The 10,928-nt window shown below is 37.8% G+C and overlaps 1 protein-coding gene across 1 annotated transcript; it reads left to right on the top strand.

The window, feature by feature from the left end:
• Window positions 1–455: 455 nt before the first annotated feature.
• SAP30 (Sin3A associated protein 30) lies at window positions 456–10,185 on the top strand. The gene is made up of 4 exons (XM_083367296.1): window positions 456–1,443; window positions 4,958–5,080; window positions 5,776–5,874; window positions 8,730–10,185. The coding sequence occupies exons 1-4, from the start codon at window positions 1,105–1,107 to the stop codon at window positions 8,850–8,852; spliced, it is 684 nt and encodes a 227-aa protein (XP_083223422.1). The 5' UTR covers window positions 456–1,104; the 3' UTR covers window positions 8,853–10,185.
• Window positions 10,186–10,928: the final 743 nt, after the last annotated feature.

Consider the following 10,928-nt stretch of genomic DNA (forward strand, 5'->3'; position numbering starts at 1 on the left):
TGCTTCAATGCAGCAAGTTGAAAAGCAACAGCAAGGGCAAGTTCCGCACTTTATTGCTTCCAGGAGACAGACTGCAGCAAAAGACGACGAAGCAACTGCTCTATTTTCCTCCCTCCCTCCCCAACTGGCAGTACAGATTTCAAAAATCAACTGCTGCACGAAGCGCCGCCTCTTCTAACCAGGTGTCCTCTAACAAGCGTCAGTTGGATAGACATAGCACGTGGTAATGCGCGTATAGCAGCGTAAGATCTTTTCATACCCATCCCAAGATCTCGAAGGAGATCTTGTTTTCTTGCTTCAGCCTAGTAAGGCGACAGGAGAGAAAAGAGCATTCGGCGCTTTTCCGAAGGCTATTCCCCACAGCCAGTAAATTGGTTTGCGCACGCGCGTCCAAGCGAACACCGCTAAGCCGCCGGTTCGATCGCTTTGTAAATACAGTCCTGTTTAACACCAGAGATGCATTTTGGGATTTGTAGTCTGTACCCTCGCTCCTTTAATAGAATGCGAGACGGGAAAACTACTTTTCCCGTGAAGCCCCAGGGAAGATGAGGAAAGGCGAAGGAGAAAAACAGCATTGGGGCAGGTTGTTGCTATTGCAATCTGGAAACATCCGAAAAGTATTCAGCACGTTGAAAAGAGTGCGGAAAGGAGCAAAGAGAGTTGAGCTGTGCGCAGCTTTACTAAGGAAGGAGACGATTTTTGATTATTTCGGGGAGGCAAGATTCTGAGCCGCGGCTTTGCTTTTTACAGAGAGAAAGGAGGCGGGAGGGTGGCGTTTCTCGTTCTCCCCTCAGTGTCAGTCTTGGGACCAAGAGGAACGGGCATTTTTTACTACTCTCATCTATAGGATTCGGGGCGTGTCGGACTCGGTTTGTTTTTCCCACATTGCAGTGTAGCCCTTGCCATTGCAAGAGGACTGCAAGAGCCCAAAGGACTGCAAGAGGCCGAGCGGCCGTCTTCCGATCACCTCCTCACAAAAGGAGACGGAGGCGGTGTCCGGTAGCGGGGCGGGGAGCGTCAGTAGCAGGAACGCCGCCCAGTTGAGTTACTTCACTTTAGCGGGCAGCCCTACCGGAGCTAGCCCGCAGCTTAAGCAGGCGGGCAATGAACGGTTTTGGCCCCGAGGAAGTGACCCGCGGCGGGGGAGAAGCCGCCGCCGTCCCGGCCGTTGTAGCTAACGCCGCTGCCGCGGTGGAAGTCCTGCCGCCCCCGCCGCCCCTTCCGCAGCCGACGGCCGGGCTGGGAGCGACTTCGTCGGCTGCTGCCGCGACAGCCGCAGGCTCAGCCGGTCCCCTTGGGTCTGCAGGACCCGGTGCTGGGCAGTTATGCTGCTTACGGGAGGAGGGCGAGAGGTGTAGCCGAGCTGCGGGCAACGCTAGCTTCAGCAAGCGGATCCAGAAGAGCATCTCGCAGAAGAAGGTGAAGATCGAGCTGGACAAAAGTGTAAGTGTCTTTAATCTGCGGGGGGCTCCTGGCTTTGGTTGACCTGGGGTTATCCCTTGACCCTTTTAAAAGCCGCCATCGCCAGCCCCATATAACCCTCAGGAGTGGTGGTCACGGTAAAGGAGACAAAAGCGAACCGACTACAGGAAATGAAATGGGAAAGATGCTTTTCCGGATAAACCGAACGTTTTATGCTTTGCTTGTGTTCATTTCTAGTTTCTTTAATTTTAGCATGATTTGGCTGGTTTTCACTCTGAAAAACAGCTTTATTGAATGAAGGAAAATTGTCCTTTTCTTACAGCTCATTCTAGCTTTTTGTGGCACTTGTGTTTTGTCCATGTTAGGGGTATGCATTAAATATTTCTTTGCATGTAGAAGGCTTTAGACCTCTAAAAGACAGTGGCGATTTCCCTGATTTTTGTCTTCCTCCTTGCATATCTTTTAAGGGTTAGCTGTTACAGAGATTTTTGTTGGTTTTTGTTTGCTCTTGCTGTGTAGTTTGTGTAGTTTGGCTGTGGGCTGAAGCTGGAAAAGCCGAGCCAAAGGCCAGGTACTGGCCTTTGTGGGTGGTTGGAAGTAGCTTCTCTTGTTGCTCTTTTATGCTTTTGTCTGTCTTCATCTTCTTCTTTTCCCCTTGAACATGGTGGTGGAATTTATCATAAAGTCTTGTGAATGGTTCTAGCAAGAAATTGCAAATATTGTTTATCACTGTTCCTACCGACTGTTGGTGTGCATATGTGTTTCATGGAGCACTATTTGTTTCCCACTGGAGAGGACAGTACTTGACTGCTCTGCCTCATGCTGCAGCGTTGTACATCCCATTTTGCCATTCTGTCGTCTTCCTTTTGGCAGCCATCAAGCTTTTAGAAAAGCTTTATTTTTAAAATACAAAATGCCCCAAAATATATTCCTCGCTTCTGCATACCTTGTTAAACAAAAGAACCAGAAAAATCCCTTTAGTGCAAGACATTCCTAAGAACTTAATCCAGATGTCTGTCAGCTTCTAGCTCCCTAATGTAGAGCGGATAATTGTGATTTTTTTCACCAGAAAGAACAAGCCTGGAATATGTTTCGTTATCAGTATTGATGCAATTAAAGAGTGTTGTTAAAAGTTGGCAGTGTATGCAATGGTTAATTGGAGAAATCGCATGAAGATTCGCATTTTGAAAAGGAGGGGTGATCTTATTGCTTGTTAAGCATGCTACTTATTCCTAAACCAAAACAAAAGCAGTGATAATAAACTCTTCCAGTGTGATTCAGGTTAATAGCCCAACTAGAACATTTATTTTTACTAGAAAATTAGAATTCAGTGAGATATTCTGTCTTTAGGAAATGGATTTAGAATTGTTACTTTATGGTACACTGCTAAATACTTTCTGGACAGGAAGCATTGTTAGGCTCAATACAACAAATAAATATAGTTAGATGTGTAATTCTTATCTGTTCTAGAACTTTGTGGCGGCTTTCATACCATACTGGGAGTGCTGTATGAAAATTAGTGCATTTTTCATGTTGCTTTGCATTAATCAGGATATCTATAGGCAAACTAACATTGTGTTGATCTACAAATTAGGTGCACATTCTGGAAGAAATAAGTAAAGCCCAGGTCCTAAAGCATAAATGACTGTCATATATACCTAGTGGAGAAAGCATATTTCTTTATTGGATTTTTCTTCTTTCTGTTAGGATGTGTGTGTGTGTGTGTGTGCGTGCATGCATAATGTGTGGAGTCTTGTGGAACTTTTTTGTATGATTTGTAATCCTGATGTCAACTATAAGACTCCAGGATGGTCTGCCTATTGTCATTCTGATCTCCATCCACTGCATTGTCCACCAAAAGAGGGAAAGGAAAATTGAGGAATGTGAGTGATAAATTATCTATCTGTACATATGATCCTAAAATGTATATGAAAGCAAGCAAACTGAAATTGTCTGGTAACTATTGAACAGAAGTAGATAACAAAAACCAAAATCAACTTATTGTCTTTTGCATGGAATGAAGGAAGTCAAACATTAAATGACACTGTCTATTTTATTTATTTATTTATTTATTTATTTATTTATTTATTTATTTATTGGGTTTATATACCGCCCTACTCCCAAAGGACTCAGGGCGGTTTACAAGGCAAAATTTAAAAACAATACAATATAAAATTAAAATTAAATTAAATTAAGTCTAGCCGCAAAAATTAAAATCACAATTTAAAAACATTAAACCCCTCAGTCCAGACCAGATAGCTCAAAGAGCCAGGTTTTTAGGTCCCGGCGAAATGAACGAAGGTCGAGGGCAGTCCGGAGTTCCGTTGGCAGTTGATTCCATAGGGCAGGCGCGCCCACAGAGAACGCCCTCCCCCTGGGGATCGCTCATCGGCAATCCTTGACCAATGGTACCCTGAGGAGGCCCTCCCTGTGGGAGCGCACAGGACGATGGGAAATTGACGCTGGCAGCAGGTGCTCCCTTAGATAATCCGGGCCCATGCCATTTAGGGCTTTATAGGTCATCACCAGCACCTTGAATCTCACCTGGAGGGCAACTGGAAGCCAATGCAGCTCGCGGAGAAGAGGTGTTACATGGGAGTATCGGGAGACTCCCATCACAACTCGCGCGGCTGCATTCTGCACCAGCTGAAGCCTCCGAGTGGTCCTCAGGGGCAGCCCCATGTAGAGGTGCTAATATCAGTAGAAAGGGTGAGAGCTTCCTTAGAAGAACAAAACCTAAGAGTCTGGGTCTTGTGAGGTCAAGCCATGTTATCAGATTCTATATTCTTGCTATAAAATCATGTTATCATTTACTCAGCTTTTGAAAGTCCTTTGTATTATTTCAGAGAATATATAAACTGTAATCTTGTGGGATTTGAGGCTCTTCAGTATTCTTTAGGTAAATATCCTATTGATCCCTATAGTTGTGAGTGCCAATAGAATATAGTTTGTTGCATCTATTGCCAAACTCTTTAGTTCTTTACTGAAGTGAGCATTTTTTCCTGAAACAACTTGTTTCTGTGGTAAAAATAATTCTAATATTGTATATACATCATTAAATTACCCATACATTTTTTTTCTTAAGTGGCCATTACCACTTTATAACTTTTTTGTTACTGTTTTCAAACCAAAGTATCTATTTTGCATAGAATACAGTTAGGAATTTTACTTGCAATTTAATATTCTAAAACATATTAGAAGCAAAATAAAATTGCTAAGTTGTTTGAGAAATGAACATTTCTTTTTTTTGAACAATTGTCATTTTTCTGTCTATTCATTTTGTATATACATAAACAGTATTCATTTTCTTTGCAGTTTACCTAGCTAGTAGGATTAAATTAGGGTTAAAAGGCATTTGTTAAGCCATGATATACTGCAGTAACTAAGGTACCAAATTTCCTCTTACATGAACTTGTACAATCAGATTAATATCATTGCCTTGCTTACTATATATTAATAAAATCATGTGCATGTGAATTGTGACTACAGAAAATGTTACAGAGAGGCATGTTAAACTATCTCTCTAAACTTTCAGGCAAGACATCTTTATATTTGTGATTTCCACAAAAACCTAATTCAGAGTGTCAGAAACAGAAGAAAGAGAAAAGGCAGTGATGATGATGTTGATTCACCAGTGCAAGACATTGACACTCCAGAGGTAGATTCATTTTTTCCTCAGAATTAATATCTGCATAATTTGTATGTGATACAAAAGCAGTACTTTGTTCTAAAACTTGGTGGCTTAGATATTTGTTGCATCTCATTTAGTGCTAAATATCATGTATTATTAGTTTTATATAGCCATCCCAATTTTTGCCTAATTGTGATTCCAGACATGTCATATACTCCAAATATAAGGTTTACTTTTAAGAATGAATGATTTGAGGTAAGAAAATATAAATGCCAGTAAAATATGAATTATGACTTTTGAGGTGAACAGAGCTGTATTTCAATAATATCTAGAACACATTTATCCATTTCAGATTATATGATAAAGAATTGTTAAAGAGTTTTGTATTTTAAGTTCATTACTTGAATGACATAGTTAATTTTACCGCAAGAAACTCATTGTCTTGTAGCCTATTCTAATAGCTGCTTTCTGGATTTGTGGCACTACCCACCCACCCCACCAGTGCCTCTCACTTGAAATATTTTAAAACAGTTTCTGCAGACAGAAATTGGGACCTTTCATTGGTGTAAAATATGTACCATCCTTAATCAAAGAGTTACAGTGGCACTATTTTGCTACACATTACAAAATGATGAGCACCTAGCTCAAAATTGTATACAATATTTGCAAGATAAAACAGGTTGACAATTAACTGTAGCTTAAAGAATCATGTTTCTTTCTAGGTTGATCTGTTTCAGCTGCAAGTAAACACATTAAGAAGATACAAAAGGCACTTCAAATTACAGACCAGACCAGGACTTAATAAAGCACAACTTGTTGAAGTAAGTGGAACTTTATTTTTTCTTTTGAGTACAAAAAATTAAATGTGCCATAATACATATATTTTTTCTGAATTGTAGCTTTTAAATGTTTTAGTTCTGTGGGCTTCTTTTTGTCCTGATGATTGCTTATGTCTCTCTCCAAGTATATTTCTGCAAATCTTTGCTATTCTTTCATGTTAAGATCTATATGGGTGGGAGAAGAGTCTATAGCTTTGACATATATCGGTACCACATCTTCCTCCTCTGTACCTGCTTGGGTGTTGAAATCTGTAGAAGAGGCTCTCCTCTAAGTTTCCACTTTTGGAAATTATGCATCATGTGCAGGTGCAAGAAAATGTCCTTTGGGTAACATCCTCACTTATATTATAACTTTCCTTTGATCTTTAGAATGTAGTTCAAGACTGGCCATTTCAAAAGACCTTTAGTTTTGTTTTAAACTTTAAAGTTTAGTTTAGTTTAGTTTTAAATGAAGCTCAAATTAATATATAAGAAATAGTTTTATACATAAAATTGAATGAAATACTATGCAGATTATGAAGAACTTAAGAGGTGGATTCTAAGTTAAAAACATGTCTTCATCTGCTTGTAAAATTGCAAAATGAAAAGCATGGAGGCAAGCAACTATAACTTGTCATAAATACATAATGGCTACAATCTGAATTGGATTTAACTCCTAGAAAGACAACTTGAAGACATAGTAGAATTCCTTGATAAATTTTGGCTTACAATGTTACAACAGTGAAAAATGAGAATTGTAGAAACAGTGGAAAACAGTGGAAAAGCAAACCTAGGCTTCGAAATTATCAGAAAAGAGATTTGGAAAAAAAAGCTGCAGGTATTAGCCACTGACATTTGGAGAGTATTGAATTGGCTGTCCATTCTCAGATGCCTTAAAACTGAATTAAGGAGAAATAAAACAGAATTAGTCAAGTTTGCTTATATTAACTGTATATTGCCAATTATCTTTTGTTTAATTTTTTAAAAATATTTTTATGCTGTTATCCACCTAGACATCATAATGGAGATATGTATGGGTAGCTATGTAAATGGAATATATAAATAAATAATGCATATAGAGAATTGGTAGAAATAAAAATATTAAAATAGGTTAATAGGTTAAGTATAATTAGTAGAGTAGATTATATCACCAAAGAGCCTTGGTGGAGCAGTGGGCTAATGCCTCCTTAAGTAACACCAGCTGCCTGCAATTAGTGCAGGTTCGCGTCCCACCAGGCTCAAGGTTGACTCAGCCTTCCATCCTTCCGAGGTAGGTAAAATGAGGACCCAGATTGTTGGGGGCAATTAAGCTGACTTTGTAATAATGCCGCTTGGGGGGTGTATGAAAGCCCTAATAAGCAGGCATATACATAGAATGAAGGCTACTGCTAAGCTTGTAAGCCGCCCTGAGTCTTCGGAGAAGGGCGGGATATAAATGGAATTAAAAAAAAAAAAAAAATTTAACCAGGGGTATTACCAAAGAAACTACTATTACTTCTTCTTCTTCTTCTTCTTCTTCTTCTTCTTCTTCTTCTTCTTCTTCTTCTTCTTCTTCTTCTTCTTCTTCTTCTTCTTCTTCTTCTTCTTCTTCTTATTATTATTATTATTATTATTATTATTATTATTATTATTATTATTATTATTATTATTATTATTATTATTATTATTATTATTATTATTGCCAGGAGACCACAATACTAACAATACTATAACAGTAGTTTGGCTGCCAAGCTACCAGCTCTGTTGCAGGAAATGCTTGTACACTTCCCATGGCGTGCCACAAGAGGCAAGCTGGCTTCGTACTAGAAAGAAGGACAAGTGGTTCTTCCTGCAGTGTCATCAAGGTCTCCTCCCTCCCCAGAGCTGCCACGCCAAAGGGCACAGCAACTGGGAAGATTCAGAGGGTGGAAATCTGACTGCCTGCATGGAGCACCAGCTCATTCTCTTACCAAAGTGGTGCCTATTTTATCTACTTGCATAGAACATGCTTTTGAACTTTTAGGTGAACAGAAGCTGAAGTGAATGACGGGAGCTTACCCCATACGCAGTGCTAGGATTCAAACCACTGGCAGAGAATATCAACAATGACATTAAGCCACTCAGCCACCGTGCCTCTTAAGAAAACTGATAAATTGTAATTTATGCACAGATGAAGCAGTACTTCTAATATGAAGCAATACTTCTGGTTTTCATCAAGTAATGGTTGATTGAATCAAGCTCACTTTTTGTGTATCTTGAGGATATTTCAAAAATTTAGAAAACTTCTCCAGTTCTTCGTTCTGTTTAGCATAAACTTGTCCTATAGGTATAAGTTGAAAATTTGGTTACCTTATCAACGCATAATTGTCCCAAAATGGACCCTTGGAATGTCAGTGTATGTTTTTTTAAATTTGTGCAAAAGAATAGTATATAATAAAGGTGGGATACAAATAAATTAATATTAGATCCTTAACTACCGTATATAAAACTAAGAAAAGTTTTTTTTAACTAAAAAAGATGGCATTTATGAGTAGTTGAATTTTCAAGTGTTCCAAAATATTATAGAGAAATAAATCCATATTTGATAATGTATTAAGCTTATTTTTACAGATTACTTAGGTCATTTTTAATATATTACACCATTTCATTTAAGATAGCATAATGGGTATCTTAGTTTTTTATTATTCCTTAATCAAAGCATGATAATTATGTTTTTAATTTTGAATGTACTTTTCAAGTAGACTGGTATATTAATGCTTCCATTGTTGCATGAATTCCTTAAAATATTAATAAATTGTTCTTATTTTAATGGCTTACTTCCAAGACCCTTGACCAATTTTTTTTCAATATATAGACAAATACTTTTTTTCCCCCTCCAGATAATTGGATGTCATTTTCGGACTATTCCTGTGAATGAAAAGGATACCTTAACCTATTTCATCTATTCAGTGAAGAATGACAAGAACAAATCTGATCTAAAAATGGATAGTAGTGTACACTAAATAAACAAAATTAAGACTCACAAACCTAAACACTGGTTTGGATATGCTGAGCTTTCTTTGTATTAGTATTCAAAGTATTCTGATGTTATTTTTCTTGGGAAAAATGCTATTCTGATAAATTAGGTTTCCATGATGAAAGTATTTTAAATAAATACTGTTGATGTTCCTGTGCCTATATCTGAATAATATCTGACATTTGTGTAAGCTTTAATATTAAATCTCCATTTCATTTATTGAAATAATTATATCCAAAGAATATTTTAAGGCCTTTATGCATTAGAGCTCTTATATTTTCTCAGGTATATTTTTTTAAAACCCTTAGTAACTTCCTAAGCAAAATTTAAAGATTATGTAAGGCCACACTACCATTCTAGAGATTTGTCCCTTGACTAAATTAATACCTGTTTGTGCATAAGGCTGAGAAACATTGGTTTGCAAACTGTTTCATGCTAAGTAGTTTTGTATGATGTCTGAATTCATTGATTATTGCATCTGCATTGCAACTGCAGAGGATTATTACCTTGGAATGGAAGAACTTTGAAGTAAATAATAGAACTACTTTTGTTTTTCAAAGCACACTTCACCCATTTGAATGTTGCTTATGCTTTTTAAATACATACAGATTTTATAATGAAAGTGTTTGATCAAGGATAAGTACATTTAACTATAATATTCCTTGATGTCTTTGTATGATTTTGAATATTTGATTTCAGATCTGAATGACCTCAGATGCTCTTGGTTGCACCATTTGTCCTTTATGTTGTATGATGAAAGTAATGATAAAAGACAATGCTTGTTTTTTCATCTCAATTTTTTTATTGTGTGTAAAGTCTGTATGCATTTAAAACTGATGTAGACTTGTTTGAATACTCCAAGCATGATTTGCCTTCTGTGTCATGCCTACTCTGAATCATGATTTAAATGACATTGTTGAGCCTTAATGCTCAGTTGTGGCATTAAGGAACCAATTTTTTTAATTTTAAATAGATTCATTATTAGGGTATGCAGCTCTGGATGGGATGCAAAAATGGTATTTTTGAGACGTGATCATACATTCTGAATCTGAGCATTTCTTAATGATGCTGCATTTGTTTTCTGGGCTTGTTCAGGGTCTGTAAAGATTCAGAAAAAGAATCATATTTAACTAAGGAGGAACTGGTATTGATAAGCATGGCATTATACCTCAAAGACATATATATTTTCCTGAAATCAGGTGGCTGCTATGCAGCTTTTTTTAAGAAATAGCAAGAAGCATAGTCATGCTTGGTATTTCTTCAGTCATGCAGCACCTTTATTTTCACATCAAATGCTGGAAGTCTACTTACATATTATGTTACAGTCTATAATAAACCATTTGATTTTTGTGGTCAGAAACTAAACTATACTTTTATTGGGGACGCCTTATATTACTGTACTAACTGCTACACATTGTATAACTGATTTATTTTCTTCAGTAGCAGACAAGCAATATACAGTTGCAAGAAAAAGTATGTGAACCCTTTGGGATTATGTGGAGTTTTGCATGAATTGGCCATAAAATGCACTCTAAACGTCATGTAAGTCACAACAATAGAAAAACACAGTCTGCTTAAAATAATACTACACAAACATTAGCTGTTGTCATGTTTTAATTGAACATAAGATGGAAACATTCACAGTGCAGGGTGGAAAAAGTATGTGAACCTTTGGACTTAATAACTGGTTGACCCTCCTTTGGCAGCAATAACCTCAACCAAACGTTTCCTGTAGTTGCAGATCAGACCTGCACAACGATCTGGAGTAATTTTGGACCACTCCTCTGCACAAAACTGATTCAGTGTAGCAATATTCTTGGGATGTCTGGTGTGAATCGCTCTCTTAAGGTCATGCCACAGCATTTCAATCGGGTTGAGGTCAGGACTCTGACTGGGCCACTCCAGAAGGCGTATTCTGTTCTGTTGAAGCCATTGTTTTGTTGAATTACTTGTATGCTTTGGGTCATTGTCCTGTTGCATCACCCATCCTCTGCGGAGCTTCAGTTGGCGGACAGATGGTCATACGTTTTCCTGCAAAATGTCCTGATAAACTCTGGAATTC

Source organism: Vipera ursinii, assembly GCF_947247035.1.
Source record: "Vipera ursinii genome assembly, chromosome: 7".
Classification (NCBI taxonomy): domain Eukaryota; kingdom Metazoa; phylum Chordata; class Lepidosauria; order Squamata; family Viperidae; genus Vipera; species Vipera ursinii.